Source organism: Phlebotomus papatasi, chromosome 1, assembly GCF_024763615.1.
Source record: "Phlebotomus papatasi isolate M1 chromosome 1, Ppap_2.1, whole genome shotgun sequence".
NCBI lineage: Eukaryota > Metazoa > Arthropoda > Insecta > Diptera > Psychodidae > Phlebotomus > Phlebotomus papatasi.
Genome location: NC_077222.1, coordinates 97,885,569 through 97,909,815, shown reverse-complemented (window position 1 = coordinate 97,909,815; position 24,247 = coordinate 97,885,569). Strand labels below are relative to the sequence as shown.

The window sequence follows — 24,247 nt, the reverse complement described above, 5'->3', positions numbered from 1 at the left end:
TTGGACTCGTTACAGCTCGGGTCAGGGATTATCGAGTGACTTAAGTTTCTTTTTGTTTGATAGGTACAATGTGTGGCTACAACATGCCAAAATTTGAGGTCGATACACAATGGAATTTTTGAGTTATTTAACTTAGAAATTGAAAAATTTTCTTTTTAATAATAGCGCCCCTAGCGGTAATTTTACGATATTCCATATGTCAAAAATTAAGTGACATTTTATGAGAGCTCTCCGAAACGCCCTCACGCTTTTTAAATTTTGACAATTAGAACCAGTTTTATGGCCATTTTAAGACATTTTTTTTGGACCCTTATAGCTCGGGTCAGGGGGTCTGGGAGCCTTAACTTTGGAAGTGTTCAGAAGCTTTAAGACCTAGCTATAGTATAATAAAATTTGAAGTGAATCTATGCCCTGTGGGTATTCAAAATGGCGGAAGGAAGGGTGGGACTATAGTGCGACCCAAGTGTCAAATCTGGAACCAAATATGGCTTATGGCGAGGCTCTACTGTATTTTGTGACGCGGGAAATTTGAAGACACTTTACTTCTTTTTCAGAATAAAACTTTAATTTCTTTTATTAAGGTAAATTTTTTAAAAAAATATTCTAAGCATTTATTGAAGAACTCTGGCCAAAAAGTACTGTTTGTTAATGCAATTCTTCTAAACACTTGAATTTTTTGTTTTGTCTATTTTTACTCCGCGTGAAATTAGTTCTACGACCGATTTATTCAAAAGAAAGCCGGGTATGCAAATTTTCTCGATGCGCAATGCCATTTCGCGCGTTTTTTTCGGTCCCGAAAATGTGTATAATCCCGGGACTGAGTGTACATTACCCTTTTGACCAGTGAATAACTCTAAATTATGGTTAGAAATCCTTATCTAAACTATGTCTGAGATACCAAGATGGTTCATAACTCCTTTGTTCTTCTTATCACAAAAGTAATTATCTATCAAAAATTCACGATGTCTTTATTAATCATATATTCATTTCCTGACATCTATTTGGCTCTTTGAGATAATGGGACAGTTTCCTTAAAGCAGTCTTAATAGGTTAGAAGCGAATTGTTATCAAATATTCACACATCATTTATTATCAATGCTATCATTGTAAATTATCTTCCAACATACTGCATTGTCCATCTTCAATGTTTCATTTAGTTATAATATTAATTTCGATAGACAATCAAATGGTTTTGATATTTGCATTGATTATATTGTTGGTGAGTTGTAAGGTGGATGGTGGGTTTTCTGAGCTATATGTGGGAAATGAGGTCAATAGCAGCACCCTTCGACATTGACTGCAATGGGTTCAAATATGTTGCAATATCTGTGGAATGTTTCAAGGGCACATTTATACAATTTGGCAACATATTCCTATTAAACACAGGGGGGTGACATTAGCTCTCAAAAATGCGATCAGTTTTAGTAAAAGTTTTTTCCTGTTTTCGTACACATTTCATGAGATATCTTCAAAACTACGTAGGTTGCAAATTTGGGGTTTTCGGTTGCCTAATATATATTAAATTGGCTTTTATTCTGTATTTGTATTATTTGCTAATTCATTCTACAATGACAGAAAATAGCTAATAAACTCAAAAGTTTTTTCGGCACGCTAGAAACATATGGGAAACATAGGAAGAGTGATGCCCCTGATTAAATACTTTTAAAATATCGTGCCATTTTCTCCTAATGCATTCTTTTGCGTATGCTGCAGATTCCGGTGATGAGCAGTGGCAATCAGCTGCTGCAAATTATCCAAGGACCTCAGATTATTGCGCCTCAACGGCAAGCCCATATAATATCATCGGCTCAGGCTATTGCTCCGCAAACGCAACAGCCGGCACAGTTTGTGAGTCAGCAGCAGCAGCATCAGATAAAGAACAACAAGGCACCACAGCAAATCCTGCCAAAGCCCACAACTACGGTACTCCAGGTGAGTGGTGGGAAGAATACTACGACTGTAGCCAAGGGGGCACTGCAGTTGGGGCAGCAGTCACAGCAGCAGCTGCAACAGCAGATTGTTCAGTCACAGGCACCGCAGGTTGTGCAGCAGGCACAGCAAAGTGCACCACCGCATCAAGTGATCTCGGCGGCGGCACAGACAACAGCAACCGCCAATGCTACTCAAGGGAATATCATCCTGCCAACTGGTAGTTTAAATACCCAGCCATTGCTGGTGAATCAGATGCCGGTGATTGTGCAGCAGAATACCCCACAGGGTGTTCAGTTTATACTGCGACCATCGGCACCGCAGATTACGGCACCGGGGTTGGTGATTCACAACACGAGACCCCAGTTGCCACCACCGCAGCCCCAGCAACTGCTACGAATTGTCAATGCCAATGGCTCGATGCAATTGGCAGCGGCAACGCCGACATTTATCGTTTCGTCCCAGGCAAATCTCATTCAGCAGAATTTGCAGGGGATTAAGACAAATACAGCCACACCGTTGACACAAATTGGTGGTTTGCAGGCTCAGCGGCAACCACAACAAATAGCAGCGGCGATCAATCAACATTTGATTGGTCAGAGTGTGGCACAAATTCAGAATTTGCAACTAAATGGCAATCTCACGCACATTCAGATGCCCAATGGTCTCAATGGCCAGTTCATATCGCAGCTACCGCAGCAATTTCAGCAGAGTCTTACCGGTTTCAATCAGCTCAATCAGAATATCAGTTTGAATCAGATTAGCAGCACAAATTTGTCTCAGATTGCTGCTGCAGCTGCTGCATCGCAGAATATGGCAACATTTCAATCACCACCGCCACCGCCCCAACAACCCCATGGCGGTGACTTGGTGGTTAGTGCCCAGATGCAGTTTACAGCACAGCAACAGAATACGATAACGGTGAGTCAGGCACAGCAACTGGCTCAGCAGCAAATACCACCGATCCCTATTTCGCCGATTATGTCACCGCAGAATCCAACGGCAATTCTGCAATCTGTGACACCGGAACCCGTCCGGAATCCCACTCCTGTCAAACAACTCAGTCAGGGAAAGATGCCACAGGTGCTAGAGAAAAATGAGAGTAAGTGTGAGAGTACATCAATTGGAAAGAGTGATTGTTCGTCCATCAAAGGAACCACCGTGACGAGTAAGCCGAAGAAGGCGAAGAAGTCCAAGAAGAAACAGAGTTCGTCAACTGATGCAGCTGGACCAACAATGAGTACGGGAAAACTCGATTTGGCCAATGTTATGAAATTATGCGGAATTATGGATGATGATGATTTGATGGATGGCGAAGAAATGCCAATGACCACGTCTGATCCGTTGGAAATGAAGCAGACATCACCGCAACAGACATCACAGCAACAGGAACCAATTGTAACGTCCACGGCTGGAGATATTATGATAACAATTCCTTTCTCGGGCCAAAACGCTGACATTCCATTCAGTTTTACAATTCCAAATAGTGTAGAGAATAGTGATATGCCGAAGGGTAGTACGGCCGTTGCAAAGGTGGCACCGGAAATCAAAAGTGAACCCGTTGGGGGATTGCAGTCGGTACAGACGACAACTACAACATCTTCGGGCAATGGAACACCTTTTATGATCACCATTGATTCGACAGAGGGTGCCCTTGGGCAACCCTATACCATCTCCATCCCTCACATTCCATCCGATAGCGAGAAGAGTGGAGTGATAGTGTCAGGATCAATGGATACTGGCATGCCACAGACATCAATGTGTGTTCCAACGTTCGTCAACACCGTTCTGAGTAGTACGGTAACCCCAACACTTCAGAGTCAGATCAATGAGATTCAGAATCAACTAATGGGCGTAGTGACACCAACAACCTCCGCTGCACCCTCAGCAGTACTTACGTCAACTACAACAAGTGTAACGAATACATCAACCGTTGTTACGAAATCAACCCCAACAACCCCGACAACGTCAACGGGTGCACTTGGTGTTCCGGTGAAGAAGAAGAGTGCCAAGAAGAGTAGTAAGAAGTTGGAGAAAGCTGTGAAGAATCTTGTTGGTGTTGTTCCTGGACAAATTGGCAACATCCAAATATCACAAGTTGATGCATCAAAGGCTACAGCATTGTCGAAGAATGTTATTGATAATCAAATTCAGATAACCCCAATAATGGATACAACGAAAGCATCACTGCAACAGATGACATCTGTAGCGGCCCCACAGCAACCAATTCTCGTGACAGCGAGTCAGCAAGTTGTTGGTCTGCCGAATATTGTGACGACAACTGTGAGTTCGGGTGCGAGTGTTGTGCAACAACCACAAATACTACAACATCAAATTGCAACAGCAGCTCCAATTCAGTCTGTAGCTGCGCCAAATGTGGTGAATTTGCCCAATATTGTTCAGCCGAATGTCCAGATAAATCTGCCGAATAATCTTCAGCCACAGATTCAGCCTCATCCTCTGGTACCGCAGTTGACGGGGGCACTGAGTTTGTCTCTGGCTGAAGATGGGCGTTTGCTGTTACGGCATGATGCCAATGCACCCCAAGATGCTCAATCTCAGGTGATTCTGCAGACAATTCTCAGTGGTGCCCTGGGAAATGTGACACTGATAACGGAACCACCGGCTGTGGATAAATCAACCCCACCTCAAGCTGTACAACAGCCACAGCAACAACCACCGAATCAGAGTCAACCTAAGATATTTGCCAATAATATCATGCAGCAGAAATCACATTCAACACCGATTGTGCATCAGGGCAAGAGTATTGTTATTCCAGGGACGACATCACAAGGCAGTACGGCACAGTTTATGCCACAGACAAGTACATCGGTAGTTACAAGTATTGCGGGTACTTCGCAAATTGCCAATGCTATGTTTAGTACGTCACAGGGGCAAATGCTACAGACACCTCCTGTTGTCAGTCAAAATACCATCTTCCCGACCACTCAATCTGCCCAGCAGACAATGCAAACAACCACAGCAGCTTCGGTTATCCAAGCAGACAGTCAAACACTGAAGAGTGTACGGAAGATTCCTCCAACAGGACAAACATCAACAGCTACAATCTCACCGCAACCAACGGCTGTTCTCGTCAATCCCAATCTACCCAAGTTTGTCGAATTGCCAAAAATTGGCCCGAATCAACAACTGTTTTCACTCAATACCATCACAAATCAAATAACCCAGATTAATCCGGGTCTGACAACAGCTTCCCTCGGTCCAATGGAGAGGTTGTTGATTGTCCCAGCGGGAATCAATGCTCAACAGTTGGCACAGTGCCTACTGCAGGGACAGATTCATTTCAACAATATTGGACAAGTTAATCAAGCTCAAGAGCGTGAGCAACAGAATCAACCCAATCAGACGACCCATCAAATGACCCAGCAGAAACCTGTTGCTGTTGTAGGTCAGACGGGCAATGGTGCTGCTAGTGGTACCGTGGGAAATCCCGCATCTGTTGTCAGTAATCAGGGCAAAGATCAGTTGAAAGTGACATCGGCCGTGGTGAAGGTGAATGAGAATAAGGTGAAGAAGACGACAAAGGTGAAGAAACTGAAGCCAATGAGTGAGGCTAAGGTGATAAAGATGGCACCGGGGAAGAATGTTGTGCTGGAAAATCGAACACTGCAGAAGTGCAATCATTTCAATGAGAGCTCAGTAAAGGCTCCCGGACGCTTACTGGTGCATCCATCGACAGCAAGTACCGTGGTGACAACAACGAGTGCACTTAGCACAACTCTAGGCAATGCTGCAGTTCAGCTGAGTACATCCATTGGGTGTGCAACGCCAACAACATCGGTTCATGTGCCAAATACTGCAATAGTTCGTCCAAGTATTATTTCCAACAATGCCAGACACCATCCATCATCCACAAATACACATTCCCATCCAATTATCACACCGACCATCAATCAGCCTCAACCACAGCCCCTACAGGTCATTCCGCCACCGGGACAAGATCAACATGCCCATCATCAGCCCAAAATGCCACCGCAATCACCAAATGTGACCAAGACAACGGCAACTGGTGCACTTCCGCCCCTTGTCAGTGTAAATACGACTCTGCCACGTGTGCAGACCATTCAGCTGACGCCGCAGAAGCAGCAAATGCTGAAGGATGTTCAAATGAAGATTCAGACACTGTCGGGGAAGTTGCAGAACAAAACTCTCCTGTCCACTCTCACAATTCCCATTGATTACGATGCGTCAAATTCACTGCACAACCAACCACTTCCAACACTCACAAATCTCTATGCAATGACCGATGCTGACATCCATGCAGCCCTGCAGCGGTTGTTCCTGGAGCAACAGAAGATCCTGGCCACTGGCAAGATCATTCCTACTCTACCCACTCCGCATACTTTCTCCAACATGACGCCCAGTGTGCCCACAACGCAGATTCAAGTGGCTGTGGCTCTGCCAAAGCAGACAACTACCGGAACATTCCTACCATCGCCCATCGAACTCACCCCGCCGCTGTCCATTAAGCAGGATGTCATCCCAACTCCAGCTATAGCTCCCAGTTCAGCTGTTGCCGTGACAACATCAACTAATGCCCTCACGATGACAACAACCAAAGCCATTCAGGCGAATTCAAGCAATCAGCAGATTCCACAGAATGTCAGCCAGCAGGAATGTGTCAGTGCACCGCAGATGAGCCCAAAGATGAAGATTCCCAGACAATGTTTGTGAGTATAGTAGAGTAGATGTAGCAAGAGAACTCCTCTGATACATTTTTGTAAAAATATCCAGACAAAAAGTCCTTTTAACCTAATTCCTCGAGGGAAATTTGCTTTTTGGATTTTCTACTTAGCTCATTAGGGGAGACTGAAGCAGATTTAGTCAGCAAATGAAATTTTTCTTTGCTAGTAATTTGCTAAAACCGTATTTCAATGACTGGAAGGAGTTAATTACTCTGAATAAATTGTAGTTTGCTGGATATTCTTTTTAAGGAAAACTATAACACCCCAAATAGTAAATTAGCTGCCTTTTGGAACCAAGAACCGTCCGCATGTTGTTGTCCAGTGTTAAAGTCCAAGTGCCCATTGTAAGGAGATTCCCGCCTAACAATTTTCCCCCCAATAATTTCCATGTAAGATATTTGTCTGAGAACTTTATCCGTCCAAAAATTGTAAATTGTTTTTTAGTAAAATCCATATTGTATAAATGCTTTGTAGACTTCAGGAAGGAGGAAATAAGCCTCCGAAACGTCGCAGGAAGAGTAAAGGAGAGAAAAGCTCAAAGGTCAATCCGTGTTTTAATTTCCCCATGAACCAAGAACTTTTAGTGATCTCATACGAAGGTGATAGTAGGAATTATGGAATAATGATTTAAGGAGTCTCACAGAAAGCATAATATGATTCTATGAAACCCTCTTTATAAGAAAATATTTCTCAAAAAATATGTTCAATGATATTCAATTTTACAAACTCAGTCAATTAGATTCAATATGTTTTTAGTCCATTATTTGAAATTATACCCCTTTAAAAGCCGAAAACACGTGAGACATGTAAAATTATATTGAGAATTCTGCATTATCACAGAAGAACTCTATGAGCAAAATTTGAGACAATAGGGTAAGTGTGCCAAATTTCGGCATAGTTGCATACAACCGTCAAAGTCTCAAGTTTGAAATGTAATATCTTTAATAGAAATTGGTTCTTTTCATTCCTTCTACTTTAGGAGTGTTGCTTTGAATTTTGTAGACAGTTTATCGTCTTTATTTACTTTAAAATTATTCTTAATACATTTTAAAATGAATAAAAATGTAGACATAGCTTTGGTGCTCTATTTCGGCCACCTTCATTCTCATAGTTTTTTGTCCATCGGGAATTCCTCAAATGTCTTTTTCATGTCATCTTGTTTGGCGAAGTTACATTTTTTGTTATTCTTTTGCATTGTATAATCTCTAGAGTACGTAAAATCTAAAGGTTCATGGAAATTCGAGGAACAAAAAATGTGGCCGGAATTGCAAGCTGGCCGGAATTTGGCACACTTACCCTATTGAAAATATGCTATAGAAATCTCAAACCGGTAATGATTTTTTTTCTCTACAGAGCCTTACAGTATACTAGAATTTAAACTTTAATACATCTTTTAGCATTCGCAACTCAGTCATAGTACCTTTTTATAGAAAAGTGGCGCACTATTAAGGTGCTCCAAGTGCTCTTTTAACACTACTTACAAAGAATTCAATTCAATTCAATTTATTGGTAAACAATAGGACAATCTGTCCTCTATACAATTAGTATAATTTCATAGAGTTTAAGAAAAGTCTTAAACTTTAGAAAAAAAAGAAAATAAAGCTCATGTGGGCACGAGGAGCGCGCGGCACCAACAAATCTAAGGAATTCTAAGAATATGAAGCATTGTTTGAGAAATGTTGTATAATTATGTATTTTCCTTATTTCCACTGTTAAGTATTCATTACAACGATACCAAAGAACATTTTTGCCTTTAAACTAAGCTTTAGTACAGCACATCAACTTTTGTTGAGCGAATTTGCATGAAAAATACTTTGCAATCAGAAGCCCGTGCTGCACTCAGAATGTCAACAACTTCTCCTAATTTCCTCTTAAGTTTTTTAATGGGATTTTTCCCCTCATTTCCCTTTAAGTTTTGTAGAATATTCGTAACATTCCCGTAACATCCTTAAGAGTTTACACATAAGTGTAAAATTCAGTCGAGATAAAATTCGGAAGCATTTCTTCATATACCGATGAGATATTTATGTGTGGGAAAGAGACGCGTTCAGTTTACAGGGAAAACATGGATTTTCGCGGGTTCGTGGCACGCTACGAGTGACCAACTTTGTAATAGTGGTAAATGATGAAAAATAAAATTTCAAACATGAAAATAAAATAGCTATAAAACTAATAAACGATGGAAGATGAAAAATTAAGTTTTCGTTTCTTTTAATTATTGTGATTATAAAACTATAGGGGAGACCGGGGCAGTTAGCCACGTATAGTTATTAGATTGTGGTGTCTTATAGTTTGCCTGCGAAGGAATATTGAGGAAATCACTCTTTATTCTAAATAATATGCTTCCCTTCCTATTCATTGAAATATTTATCAGCCTCATACAAACTTTTTGCACAAATTATTCGCAATTAAAAATCTCATTTGGTGGCTAATTCTACCCCGGTCTCCCCTATATAAAGAGCTAATATACAACTTTATATGCGTTTAAAAAATTGAATTTGGAGTATCGTATAAACATTTTTTCATGAAATGTGTAGTTCTATATGATTTTCAGATAGAATGCTTCAGTTTCTTTGGCAGTAGCAAATGAATTTCCTTGGAAAATCCCTGAAACCCCGGAAAATATGTAGTTTTCCCAACCATATAAAATTCATAACTTTTGGCCTTTTTTACGAACTTATGGCCATTCGTGGAATAACTTATGGCCACAATTTTAAATGATATAAAACAAACTTAGTAATAAAATAATTTTATTAGAAAAGAAAAGAAAAGCATTTTAAACACTTTCATATGTTTTTATTATTTTTCTTAACAAGTTTTTCATAGTTTTTCAAACATTTTACTCATAATAGTAGCAGACTACTAACATTGATTCTGCGCACAGTGACCAGTAATCCAACCTGTCTTTCCTGATGGAATAGCCACGTTTGGTTGCATGAGGAACCCATTATAGCTCGGGTCAGGGGTGTCGGAGGACCTTAAGTTAGGTATTGATCGAAAGCCCTAAGGCCCAGCAATAACATACTAAAATTTGAGTCCGATCGATGCCATAGGGGCGGAGCCATTAAGAAAACAAAAAATGGTGGTATTCAAAATGGCGGAAGAACGGGTGGACGATGGGGGGTCAATGCACCAAGTTGCAATTTTCACCCGATATATAACCTTTGCCGAAAATCGCAAGTCGATATCTCTTTTAGTTTAGGAGCTATTAAGCTCCAAAGAGCGGCCTGCCGGACGGACGGACGGGAACGTAACTTAGCCACCCATATATTCGTGATCAGGAAGTGATGAAACATGAAACACATTTTGGCCAAATTTGAGCTCGATCGGAGGACATGAAATTTTGTTAGGATTATAGTAGATGAGATTATTAAGAATCTCACCTAATTCTAGTTACAGTAGACTCTCACTCAATCGGCTCTTTTTCAATCGGGCGACAAATTTTGTTGACAATTTTCACGTTTAATTAGGAAGCTAATTCGCTCAAATTCGCTGTAGTTCTTCCTATTTTATCATGATTATTTATAATTGAGCACTTTTTGTGGAATTTACAAAGGCTTTGACGCTCAATTCTATCGCTAAACCGGATGACATTTCGCCCCATATTCCCGATTGAGAGAGAGTCTACTGTAATAACAATTTTCAATACTTAAATATCTACCGGAGCTCTTCTAAAAAATATTGAAGGAAAGGAATCTTTAAGACACCATTTCAGTATCTTAATATCGTGGGTGGACCTCAATATTACCACATGAAAAGTAATTTATACTTTTCATGTGGTGCTTTTTATATTTACTAATAAATAAGAATATTCCGTAAAATCATTCCTTAATCTCCAACTTTTGCCCAAATATACGAATTTTTTGGGCCAGAGAGTGCAGAAATTATGGTTTAATTAAATAATATTCGATTACACCAACTATACCAATAGAATCAACTGGTCTGGAAATTATTAGTTGACTCTATCGAGGTCCCACTGTATATAGTGCTCTCTCCGTGGAGTTCGAGCAGTAAAATGATTTGTGCGAAACTTGAATCGTCCGAAGGTATGGTACTTTCCCCTACAGACTAAACTCAATATTTTATTGACTATTTCCTATTTTCTTTTGGCGAAAATGATTTTTTTACTGACCAAAAAGCAAATTTACCTCATCAAAGAGTATTTATTAACACAATGTCGTGACTATTTTTTTTCTCAAAAATGATTGATTTTGAAAAATATCAAAAAATGTCCTTTTTTATCCGCTAAATAGATTTGAGAGACAATTAGCTGTGGATCAGGAGGGCTGTACGAATCCCGACACAAAAACACCATTTAATAGCAAAGAGGACGCCATAAAACGTTTAATACGGTAATTAAATGAAATCCTGATGTTGATTTAATATTATTTGCTATATATTTATGTTGGGTGGCAAATTTAACAATTGAGAAATGGGGTTGTTTTCAGGTATCACTGTACATATGGCGATGGTGAAATTGAGGAGGAAGTGCTGAGTGAGATGGAGGCATTTGAAAAGACAGCAAATCAATTTCAAGATCAATTCAATGGCATGATTAATAAGTATCAACTTTTGCTGATGAAGGAATCAATGGTGAGGGAGAGAATTGTTGTTAATTTTTTTTCTTGATATTATTGTTGTGTTTTTGTTTTTTTTTTCTTGGGGGGAAAAATAGCATCATGTTCAAACATCGGAATTGATGATGATTGATCGTTTGCTAGTGTCGGATATTCAGAAGGAAATCTTGGATATTCAGATGAATATATCGAGTGATATGACGACAACAGCTAAAGTTGAGGAGGTTGTTGCTGATGCTGCTGCTTCTGGGTCGGTGGATGTTAAAAGTGAAGTGAAGAGTGAAGTGAAAAATGAAGTGAAGAAAGAAAATGTGATGCCAGTGCCGAAAATCACCTCTGATCAGGTTAGTACGGGTGCAGCTGTACCGGTAACACAGGTATCGGTCAGCAAGACACCAAGTAGTGCTAGTGATGTGAAACATGTATCTGTTGTCCATTATGGCTATGGAACTGGGGTTAGTGGTGGAAATCAAGGGAATGGGGTGAAAAATTCAAGTGATACTAAGAAAGAATTGGAACAATTTGACATTGAATCGGAAATAACACCGAGTTTTATCATGAAAAAGTGTGATAATCCTCGAGGAAGTGCTGATATTGTCGAAGAGGGTTACCAATTCAGTCTGGATTACTACAATCAGGCAGAAGGGGCTAAGGAATCCGAAGTGGCAGATGAAGATTCCAAGCCAGAACCCTATGATGAGTGGTTGTGTATACAGAAAGAATTGGGGTATATCAGTGAGAATAATAGTAAGAGGAATGAGATGAAGTTGAATGATGAAATTTCTCCACGTTCTTCACCATTGGATCACAATAAGTCCGTGGAGAAGCAACTGTCGGAGATTTTTGATCAGCACAGTCCTAAAAGTGTTGAACATCAACTCAATGATCTCTTCAATCCACCGTCGACGTCTGCCAAGAGCAATACTGAGAGTATTGTTACGTCAAATTCACCGCTATCGGAATTTTTCAATGCTGATTCAATTGTGGGCAATGCTCATTCGGATAAATCCGTTGAGACGCGCCTGGAAGCGATGTTTGGGGAGGCTCCCGAAGATGACAAGACAGATCTCGTAGAGACGCGTCTTGAGGCACTTTTCCAAGGAGCCGCTCATGATACATCAACTTCCTATTCCCTGACATCGCATGGACCGAATAATCTACATCCAAGCATGATGCAAACAACCACAAAGCGTCAGTGGAATAACAATGGTGACATTCTAATATCGCCGCAGAGTGGGAATGAATCAGGGGATTCGACAATCTTCCCCAAGAGAACCTTTATCGGAGCCGGGGCCAGCAGCAATGAGGGATTTGTCGATTCAAACAATCGCTGGATGAATGATTATCCAAATGCACAGAATCTCGATCATCAGCACACAATTCAGCAACAATCAAGTCAACAATATGATTTTATCGGAGACACAATGGATTGTGTCTTGGGTGAAACGACAAATCAGCACCATTCCGACGGTTCAGAAATGAACAAACGCCTCTGGAATGGCGATCTAATGGCATCGCATTCGGATGTTGTTCCATCGAAGAAAATGTGCTTCATCAGCAAAGAGATCCTCGATAGAGATTTCCTAGACATAGGACCTACTCCAACGCAGCATCCAGTGTCTGAGCTAAGCATGCAGCAGATGAATCACACTGGCTACGGCACAATGAATCCCATGGCATGTGGGGCAACAAATAGTGGTCAGAGCAATAGTATGAGTGCATCGTCAAATTTCGATGAAGATATCAGTCGTCAAGTGCAAAATGCCATTGATAGTATACTGAATCTTCAGAGTTCCGAAGCGGATTCCTTTCACTTTTCGCTGGATCAGATGGGATCATTTCTCACAGATTCAGCCCTAACGCCAATGATCTCCAGTCTGCCGACAACAAGTCAGAGTACCACCATCAATAGGCCACCGTCAGTGGCCAAGAGGAAACAGCTTCCGGCCGCTCCGCATCTCAATCACACCAGCAGCCAGATGCAGCGTCTGGAGGAACTCAATGATTGCCTAATGCACAACACCACGGACACCACGGGGCACCATATAATCATTGATTCATCACCATCGGGTTCGTCATCGTCCTCCACGGCGACTGTGGTGAGTGATTTTAATTCTGTCAGTACAGCCCATGATTCAGTCAATGCTACTGCTCTCGATGATACAGTCAAATCCATCATAACTTCCTGACAACTTTCCATTGAGTTCACAACGGCTGCTCTCTAAAGTGTACGAATAATTGAAAACGTTTTTTTTCGATACGGTAGAGCATTTAATGCAAATTTCCATTAAAAATTCAATCAAAATTTTGTCGAAATTATTAAATCTCTTTCGTCCATTTATTTTTGACAGACCTGAGGATTAGCAGAGAGACGGCTTAGCGTAATTATATTCGAAATAATGATTAAACCACATTTCTATCACTTTGCACTAAGCCGTCTCTCGGCTTAAGTCGTAAGTGTGTCTAGGGCATTATACTAATGTGCAACAGTACTAAAACTTTTGATCAATATATCATAAAAATATTTGTTTTGTTATATTTTAGTCATTGGTGACTTAAATTAGACTTTGGAATATTTCGTGGAACAATCCCTTACTTAGCAAAAAGTTTTGTCAAATTAACAAGAAAAGTTTGTCAAAGTGACAAAAAAAAATATGTCAAATTGACAAGAAAAGTTTGTCAAATTGACAAGAAAAGTTTATCAAAAGGATGTTCTTCCATACAGAATATTGAAAAGTTTGATTAAATCAGCGGCGGCCAGCTGAATCTTGTTAAAAGTTTGTCAAAAGGACGTTTTTTTTAATGAAAGTACTCTGAAAAAAAGTTTTGTGAAATTAACAAGACAAGTTTGTCAAAAGGATGTTCTTCCATACAAAACATGGAAAAGTTTGGTCAAATCGGCGGCGGCCAAATGGATCTTGTTAAATGTTTGTAAAAACGATGTTTTTTTCAAAATGAAAATACTCTGAAAAAAGTTTTGTCAAATTGACAAGAAAAGTTTGTCAAAAGGATGTTCTACCATACAGAATATTGAAAAGTTTGATCAAATCAACGACAACCAACTGAATCTTGTTCAAAGTTTGTCTAAAAGATGTTTTTTTTTTCTTAATGAAAGTACTCTGAAAAAAAGTTTTGTCAAATTAACAAGAAAATTTTGTCAAAAGGATGTTTTTCCATACAGAATAGGAAAAAGTTTGATCAAATCGGCGGCGGCCAAGTGGATCTTGTTCAAAGTTTGTCAAAGAGATCTTTTTTTCAAAAAGAAAGTACTCTGGAAAAAAGTTTTGTCAAATTAACAAGAAAAGTTTGTCAAAAGGATGTTTTTCCATTCTGAATATGGAAAAGTTTTATCAAATCGGTGGCCAACTGAATCTTGTTCAAAGTTTGTCAAAAGGGTGTTTTCCCATATAAAATGCGAGAAAAGTTTTGTCAAATTGGTAAATAACATCCTTTTGACAAAATTTGAACAAAATCCATTTGTTCGTTTAACAATTTTTTTTTCCAGAGTGCTCTAAAAAAAATATTGCCAATCGGACAAATAGAGCTTGTTAAAAATCTGTCTAAAGGATGTTGTTTACCAATTTGACAATTTTTTTTCTTATATTCCATATGAAAAAATATCCTTTTGACGAACTTTTCTTGTTAATCTGACAAAACTGACCAAGAAAAGTTTATCAAAAAAATGTTCTTCTATGCGGAATATGGAAAAATTTGATCAAATCGGCGGCGGCAAGCTGGATCTTTTTAAAAGTTTATCAAAAGGATGTTTTTTGAAATGAAAGTCCTCTAAAAAACAGTATTGACAATCGGACAAATAAGTTTTGCTAAAATTTTGTCAAGAGGATGTTGTTTACCAATTTTACAAAACTTTTTCTTATATTTCATATGAAAAAAAACATCCTTTTGACAAAGTTTTCTTGTTAATCTGACAAAACTGAACAGGAAAAGTATGTCAGAAGGATGTTCTTCAATGCAGAATATGGAAAATTTTGGTCAAATCGGTGGAGACCAACCGGATCTTGTTCAAAGTTTGTCAAAAGGATGCTTTTCCATATAAATTGTAAAAAAAAAGTTTTGTCAAATTGGTGAACAACATCCTTTTGACAAAATTTTAACAAGATCAATTTTTCTTAGACCCAGCCTTTTGATTGACAAAACTTTTTATCAGTAGAAGTAATTTCTCAACAATAGAATCAAAAAGAACTGCAATAATATTGCTATATTGAGAACGGTGGGGCAGTTTAAGCCAGCTGAAGTGTTTTTTTCAAAATTAATTTGACAAAGGTTTCAGAACTACTATATTCAAGCCAAGTTGACTAGAGACTAGGTAGTTCCCTTGAGTATTGGTTATTTAAAAATAGATAACATTTTTCCCACAAATTGATTTTTATCATAAAAGTTTATGTTTTAGGAAATTAGGCTAAAACTGCCCCTTCGAGACCTGAGGAAGATTTTTTTATTTTAATCGTCTTGTCATAAACTCAATTTCAATGAATTTTTAGTATTTGCATATTCTGGAGTTTATATAATGTAAAAAACAAAAAAAAATATGGATTCAACGACCGAGATGATATGAAAAAGGCTTTGGAAAAATTCCGGAAGATAAGAATGAAGGTGGCCGAAATATTAGCCAAAGTTATGCTTAAATTTTTGTTAATTTTTAAATGTATTGAGAATGAAATTAAAATTAGAGGAAACAAAGACGATAAACTATATCTACAAGGTTTCAAGCAACACTTCAAAAAAAGTGAAAAAAATCAATTAATGTTGGCGTTTGCGTGTAAATATACCGAAATTTCGTACAGTTACCCTAAAACCAAGTTCTCAACAGTGTCGGCTTTTTTATTCGGATGAATTTTTTAAATTTGTGCAATGTCTCGAAATTAAATAAAATTACTTTTTTTATTTTTTTAGGATTAGAATAAAAACTTTAAAGAAAGATTAATCAAAAAGACAGTTTTAGAGATTTATTTCTTTCAATTTTAAATGAAACCGTCGAGATATCATCCAAATAACTCCGATTCCTATGAGAAAGCGAGAATTATATTCCTTTTTTCTTGCAAAAAATTGTTTATTTTACTAGGAGTCTCGTGGTGTAATCGGTAATGGTGGTATTCCAATGAAAACTGAGTATATTTTTTAGCACTTTACTCCTATCAAGTGCTTCTGCATTATCGATATTTCTTTATATTGGTTCCGGTCTCGACTGTTTTCCCAAGTCCTCGTCGTGTTCTGAAACCTCTAAACAGTCGTGACAAGAACCAATACAGAAAAAAAGTCGTCAAAAGTCGATTAATGTAGACGCACTTGAGAACAGTAAAGTGTTAAAAAAAAACATGTTTATTTTTCATTGGAAGAGCACCATAAGAGCGTTCTGCTATTATGAGATAAGATGGCTCGATTATCTGGAATTTGGGTTCGAGTCCAGTCTGGTACAGAAAATTAAGTCACCTGAAGGATCATTTTTCGCTTAAAAACTGAAGAGTGTTTAAAAACAGCCAACATGGACTTTATCAAAATAAATAAAATTAATAAATAATTTGTTTTAATAATACAATACTTACAATACTTTAGAAAAATTGCACGAAATCAAAATTCAGATCGCTTTCTTTTTGATGACACGTTTTGCATATGTCTCTCTCATTCTTTCGCACTCCAAATTCGATAGAGCTCAATTGAATTTGTTGTGACGTTTAAAAGAAGAAGCAGAGTGCGAAAGAATGAGAGAAACCTATGCCAAATGTATGAGAAAGAACGCAATCTGAATTTTGATTTCGTGAAATTCAAATTCAAATTTCGACTTCATGTGTGCCGGAGTCATAAATCAGGAAATTTCTGTAACATTAATTTCTAAAATATAACAAAACAATTTTTCTATTTTCAAACAAAAAATAAAGTGAGTAAAAAATGTACTGCCTAATGGTTATTTCCCAAAAAGGAGCATCGATATATCAAATATTTTAAATTAAAAACTTCTACCAGAAACATTCTTAAAGTTTTTGAAGAAATTGTAGCTAAATTTGTGATTTTATTGGTCGTCAATAAAAAGAAAAAGTAACGTTGTTAATTTAAGTTACAAATTGTTCTTCTTGAAAATGAGAGCAATTCGCAAAGGAATCATTGTGAACTGATATACAATACACCTGAAAGAAAAACAATAATTTCTGAGAGTAAACAAAAATTAAAAAAAAGAGAATAATTTTATGATAAATGACGTTGTAATGGGATTGATATCCATCAATGAAATGGGACAATTTATATATTGTGGTAGGATCATTATTGTGTCAGTCCGGGTAATCAAGTAACTCGAGTGATGATTACATTGTATTACGTAAACAATATTGAAGTTTTTTTTTTGAAAATGATCGCGGAGTAATTTATTAAAAGGAAAAAAAAACAGAAGAAAATGTGAGATAAAAAGGATTATAGACAAGGAATAATACACATAAAACTATTATTGTGAATGAAGAAATACTACCAATTAATTCATACCTAAATTTCTACTACGCAGTACATTAATAAATGGATGTATAAATATTTTATCAAATAAAATGAATCAATGAGTCTATATACATGTAGCTAAATTATTAATATATAAAGTAATTTTTAGGTAAAAGAATGATATATATAAAATTATGTATAAGAAATTAAATTATAGTGGTATTTGTAATAAAGTGAAGAAATTTGTATATAATTGCAACAGATTAACGACAATGGCTGACAATGAGGTGGAAAGCGGTTCTTAGCATAATTTATTTTATTTTTTTCTCTCGTTCTTTGACGACTCCACATCACTTGCAGTAAATTTTGTATGTAATTATTTTAGCGAAAGAAAAAAAAGAGAGCAAAATGTTTTATTTTATCGTGGTGGATGGTAGCTATTTAAAACAAAAAAAAATGAAACAATTATTTTAGAAGAATGAAGTAACAAATTGAATTATTTATTTTCATCTATTTCTAAGAAATAACTGGCGACGTAATTTGAAATTTCGTGATGTGAAGAATTAAAGGTACTTAGTGTGATTATCTATAACGTTGAGTTTTTTGGGAAATTGTGGAATTCTTATAGAAAAGACGTTAACATAACTCAAAAATTCTCCAAATATAAATAAAATTTACATTATGCAGAAGGGTAGTATAAAAAAATCTTCTGTAAGCGCTTAAATAGTAAATAAATTTTAGGCCACGCCCCTTTAATTTGTTCAGACAACATTGTAGAAATAAAATAGATCGAAAGTTCTTATTTTGAAATCAACTCCTTTCAGTTGTGAAAAGAAAGAATAATACACACGGGGCTCCGGGATTATGCACATTATCGGAACCGAAAAAACGCGCGAAATTACATTATGCATCGAAAAAATTTGCATACCTGCAGGAGGTTTTTTTTTGAATGAGTAAAAGTAGTCAGAACAAAAAGATTCAATTGTTTAAAAGAAATGCATTAACAAACAGAACTTTTTGGCCAGAGTTCTTCAATAAATTGATAAAGTATTCAAAAATTTTATCTTTATAAAAGAAATTAAAGTTTTATTCTCAATACTAACCTATGTTTTCAAAATTTTCCGCCTCAAAAAATAGTATACATTAAGGCGTATTTCAAAAATGATTTCATTAATTGACTCCCAATGGTACGCAAACTTGCACAATTGTATATGCATAATCCCGTCAGGTTCATAATCCCGAAGTGCATAATGCCGGGACTGAGTATACCTATCAAAAGGGCACGGGAAGACGTTATCAAATACTCATCATAAAGGTCAGAGTATTTAAATTCTTTACATTTAATTCTTTCAAAAACCAATTTTTATATTGTGTAACTGACAGAGAAAAGAATTTCTCAACTGAAATTCAAATCACGAAAGAAAAAAGAGGAAAATATTATCAAAATCAATGCGATGTCAAACTTTCCGCATGGCACTTCAAGAAAATACATTGCATAACTTTCCGCGAAGTGAAAAAAGAGCAATAAAGTGCATTGCTGCTACATTTGTCGGGTTACTTTTTCACATTATTAAAGAGTTCAAATAACTAAAAATACTTTCTCGACAGCAAAATCAATAGCGGACATCATTTGCGCAGAATTATTCAAAATCGTCTAATTTGCGTATGATGTGTGATGCTATATTTGCAAATTGGTTAAAAATTACATCTTTTTGGTCGTTACATCTTTTAGGCAGTCAGAAACTTCTTTGGAATAATTTTACGATTGACTACGTAAAAGATTTTCAAAACAAATTTAAAGTTTATTAATGCATTCTATATTTTAAACTGACGTAGTAAACTACAAGATAAACGCAGGACACCAATGCAATGTCCTTTCCGGAAGCGTCAGTGATAAGGTATCAATTCAGAGTGAAATTCCTCACTTCTCCAAAGCTTTCGGCGTACTGCACGCTTTAATCAGTGGTCACAGAGGAGAAATTTTTATTGCATATTTAGCATACAAAACTAAGAACTTTTGAGAGAATTTCGGTCTATATATATTCGTATGGTTTTCTTTTTGACAGCCAAAAACAAAAAAAAAACAATAATAAAACAAAATAAATAAACAGGGATATTGCAAATTTCGCATTTTAAAGTTGCACGTCAAGATTAGAAAGCCAAAGCCTAGCCTCAGCAGTCAAATTATTTAAACTGTTTAATCCTCCATCAAACCGGCGACGTGGGCACTCATTTATAATGTGTTGTAATGTTTGCGTAGGACAACCACAATCACACTTGGGATCATCTTTGATGCCCCATTTGTGTAAATTTGCGGCGGTCCTTGCGCATCCAGTTCTAATTCTATTCAGAGTTGCCCAGTCCTTTCTTGAGAGATTAAGCCCCTCTACAGGTTTAGATGGATCGTCAATTAGATGAGATGGGTGGGACGACTGACAACCTGCACGATTGGTCCACTCTGCATGCGCTCATAACCCATAGTTATAGCGTAACCAAAAGTCAGTCTTTATAGGTGCTGCTACACAGCGATTTGACAGCAAAAATGCACAAAGCAAATTTCGGTCTGATAAGATGTAACTGGCAGTGGACGGAAAAACTTAGACCTTCTTTAATTTTTGCTCTTCATCAAGTCTACAAAGTTGAAAAAAAACAATTTTTCGTAATTTCATAATACAATTAGAGAAAAACGTTTTACAAAACAATCTTACATCGAATTCGCAAGAAAAACCACGTACAGATAAGAAATGTTTACACTATACTTGGACTTCAAACTAAGAACATTTTTCGAAAATTTTCTCTTTAATTTTTTTAAATTTATAACTAATATCTGTATAAGGTAACCTATAATTAATTTTGTACTAACAGTGATACATTTAATTTGTGCACTGAGAAAAAAAGAGGGTACGATTAACTTTTTTTTCGTCAAAACAGTATCACATTTTGGATGTAAAAATATATCAATATTTTTTCAAGTTGATTTTACACTTTTAAAGGTAAAATAAACATGAAAAAGGATAATTTTAACACCTACTGAGAAAAAGAGGCTGCGATTATCTTTTTCTTTCTCATAACTTTAACACTTTTTAGGTGTAAAAATATATCAACATTTTTTAATGTTAATTTTACACCTTTTTAAGAGTAAAATTAACATGAAAAAAGGTAACACCTAAAAAGGGTAATATTTACACCGATTTTGGATCAATATTGCAGGGTAAAATTAACATTTCCGGAATGTTATTTTGACTTTTTCGGATTTCTCTCAGTGTACTAAATACTGCCACTGATCCAAATCCGAAGCATGGTTACCTTGATATAAAGCGTTTCTGTGCTTATGCCCTAGCACACTGATACCGTCATATAAAAGGGGTTCTTAACTTTGGCGGTGAAGATAAAGCGGAGGAATAAGGAGTGCATAATGGAACTAAATAAGTGGCTTTGGTGTAGCGGTTCCGATAAGGGAAGACCCTGACCTATAGGAAAATCAGGCAAATCTTTAACTTAAACCAAAAACCTTAGAAACAGTTCGTCGCTAGATCAGCACTTGGGCTACCTATATCTGCATTCGTTGCAAATGCCACGCAGTAATGCGTTTTTTTGCAGTAAATACAGATACAAAGCAAATGCAATTAGCCTAGATGTAATCCAAGCGAAAAATTATGGAAGACCGAAATCTATCGTCTAAAAATACGTCTAAAATTCCGGAAAGCTTTCTAGAAACACGGATACGTCTCTAAAAACGTCGAAACGCACTCAAGAAACACAAAAACGTTTATAGAAAGCGGCGCAGAAACGTTTCCAGTAACATGAAAACGAATTTAAACGTTTCATCATCTTAGAAATGGAAGGAGTTCTTTCTATTTTTACTATATTTCTGCAAATAAGATTTACATCGGGTAACCCTTTTAACCCTTTAAGGACGAGAAGGTCAAAAATTGAGGGTCAGAAAACATCATTTTTCCTAACTTTTTAGAGCAAAATACGACCTTAGAAGGCCGTAGGAAAAGTTTCATTTTTGGGTCACCGATGACCCAATCGTCCTTAAAGGGTTAAACTCTAAAAAGGGGCGCGTTCTAAAATATTTGTAGACAGAGCATACGTAGAAGTTTGTATACTATCTTTTTACAATTAAATGGATTTATTAAAAGTATCGGTTATAAGGAATTCCAAAACTCAACTAAGCAGATGTCACTACAAGTAGAACTTTAGAATTTCAATAAATAAATTTTATTTTAATCATTTGGCTGTAGCAAATCATGGACATGGACAGAACATTTTGTTTCTATTTATCTTGAGAGCAACAGATTTTATTTTTAAATATTTTTTTCAACATGAAATAGACCATTGCCTAAAGTTTTGTGCCAAAATATCAGAAAAGAAAAAAACAAGAAAAATAAATAAATCCAGCGAAAAATATCAGTGCCCAAAAAAAACAAACAAAAAGGGTAAAAAACACTAACAATAAATAAGTAAAATGTTTAATAAAGAAAATAACTAAATGTAGTTAAAAACCATATCCATGACTGTGTGCTCGATGAATTAAAGAAAACAAATTGATACAGTGTATTTTCTGGAGAGACATAAAACGCATAAAACACACAAAATATTGAAAATGAGAAGGAAAATTTCTAACAAATTTTTGTAATATCATTTTTGAAATTGAAAAAAAATAAAGATAACAAATACTCTCTTGCAACAAATGTACCTTGAATTATGTTCTTTTTTTGCTAATTCGTACTTACAATATTATTCTTCTTAAAAAAAAAATGAATAAATGGTGATAAAAGAGGCACATTTGATTAAGTTGCAGACTAAATAAATACAAGAAAACAAGGTTGTTCGGTTGTTATTAATTTTTAAGTCAACATTATATAATTTTCAGCACACATTTTAATTTTAAAATAAAATGAAAATTGTAGAAAAACTATTACATCACGTAAAACAAAAAATTTCTTCCCCTCACGAAGATCATTTCGATGAAAGAGAATAATAAAAAAAAGAATATGTATGTGTACATATTGTATTTGAGAAAAGAAATCAATTATAGACAAGATTATTGTGTTCTTTAGTTTGTAAAATTTAATAAATAAGTAATAGTAGAATAAATTATTGAGAGAGAGAGAAAAAAAGTGAAAATCTTGAAGCGTAAATAATTATTGGATTCAGTGTATGTCTCGATTGTGAATGAGATGCTCACACAAAAAAGAAATTTTAAAAAAAATATAGTGTAAAAATGCAACAATTGAAATAAGAAATTTACCCGAGAAGTATAAAAAAAAACGAAGACGAAAGAAAAAGTGAACTTGTTGAATACGTCGTGAATATTGCAATGATATTTGGCAAATTTTTTTTTGACAAAGAAATTGCGGATAAAAATAAATTGTTAGTAATTTCGAAAAGTGAGAAATGGTCAAAGAAATAAATACTAAAGAAATAAACTTTTTGTTGATGATTTTTTATGTAAGATCTCGTTCATTTTCGAATTATTTCTCCCCCAAAATCCCAGAATTTGCACACAAAAAAAACAAATAATTAACAAAATAAAATCATGAAAACATAAAAAGATTGATGTCTAGTATTGAAAAAAAACATAAACTGAGAACGAACAACTTCTATAAGCTGTGCCGTGAATGAATAAATAAATTAATTAAAAGAAAAAAAATTGAAAAAAAATACTTCAGAATATTAACTAAACTTCTCCGTATAAGAAGAAAAAATCATGCAGAAAATAGATCAGACAAAATGTTACGTTTAAGACTGAAACGGTTCTGTAAATAATGAAAATAATTATTAATTAATACACCTAATAAGAGGTAAAAGAATAATTGTTACAAAATGGCCAACGGTTTAAGAGAGCAAAAGAATAGTAGAAAAAACAAAACATCTTTAAAGTGAAAACAGAAGAGTTTTTTACACATGAAACAAAAACAAAAATCATCATCCACTTAATTGTATTACTGGAGTTTTTTTTTACACACAACACACAAGAGACAAAAAAACTGATAGATATGCACAAAAAAATGATTATTTTACTACAAGATTGAAGAAGAAAAAAAATCAATAAATATGTGAATTCATATGACTCTTTCCTATTCATTGCAAGTTTCCTTTGCGTTTCTGTGAGCAAATTGATAAAACAAATATATTTTGAAAGAGAGATAAATACATGAAAAACCTCAAATGAACGATTTTGATGTGTAATTCACCTTGTAAAAATAAAGTGACTTTTATTCAAATGAATTTCAAATGTTTCTATTTGTCTACTGATTTCTACTGATTTTATTCCAAAGATTCCAGCAAAGTCCGCCCATAGTATCCGATAATATCCGATTGAAAAAACAAGCTTGATTTTCAGGTGAGTAGCAATGAGGTAGGAGACCTGCACCAAATTTTGGACATCTAGCTAAGTTTGAAATGTGTTAATTTTAATACGGCTCGAAGGACCAAAAAATATGTTTCTACTCCTACCTGAAATGGTTTAACAACCGACTCGAAAGACGTAAAATAGATGTTGGGCTTTTACCTGTCACGGTTTAATATCTGGAAATAAGGATAAAAAAAAAGACAAAGTGGCTACATTAGGTTTTCTGCTGTTTG

The 24,247-nt window shown here is 36.0% G+C and overlaps 1 protein-coding gene across 5 annotated transcripts in view; it reads left to right on the top strand.

The window, feature by feature from the left end:
• The window catches only part of LOC129809949 (mucin-2), a 37,533-nt gene extending 19,379 nt beyond the window's left edge, over positions 1-18,154 (top strand). For 2 of the 5 annotated variants that reach the window (XM_055860115.1, XM_055860116.1), the window contains exons 4-7: positions 1,714-6,620; positions 10,889-10,987; positions 11,084-11,228; positions 11,311-13,528. In XM_055860115.1, the coding sequence (XP_055716090.1) occupies positions 1,714-6,620; positions 10,889-10,987; positions 11,084-11,228; positions 11,311-13,401 (7,242 nt within the window). In that variant the 3' untranslated portion in view covers positions 13,402-13,528. Of the gene's footprint in view, positions 1-1,713; positions 6,621-10,888; positions 10,988-11,083; positions 11,229-11,310; positions 13,529-17,194; positions 17,222-17,915 lie in introns of those variants that run through there. The other 3 variants (XM_055860117.1, XM_055860119.1, XM_055860118.1) reach the window with 3 other exon arrangements.
• Positions 18,155-24,247: the final 6,093 nt, after the last annotated feature.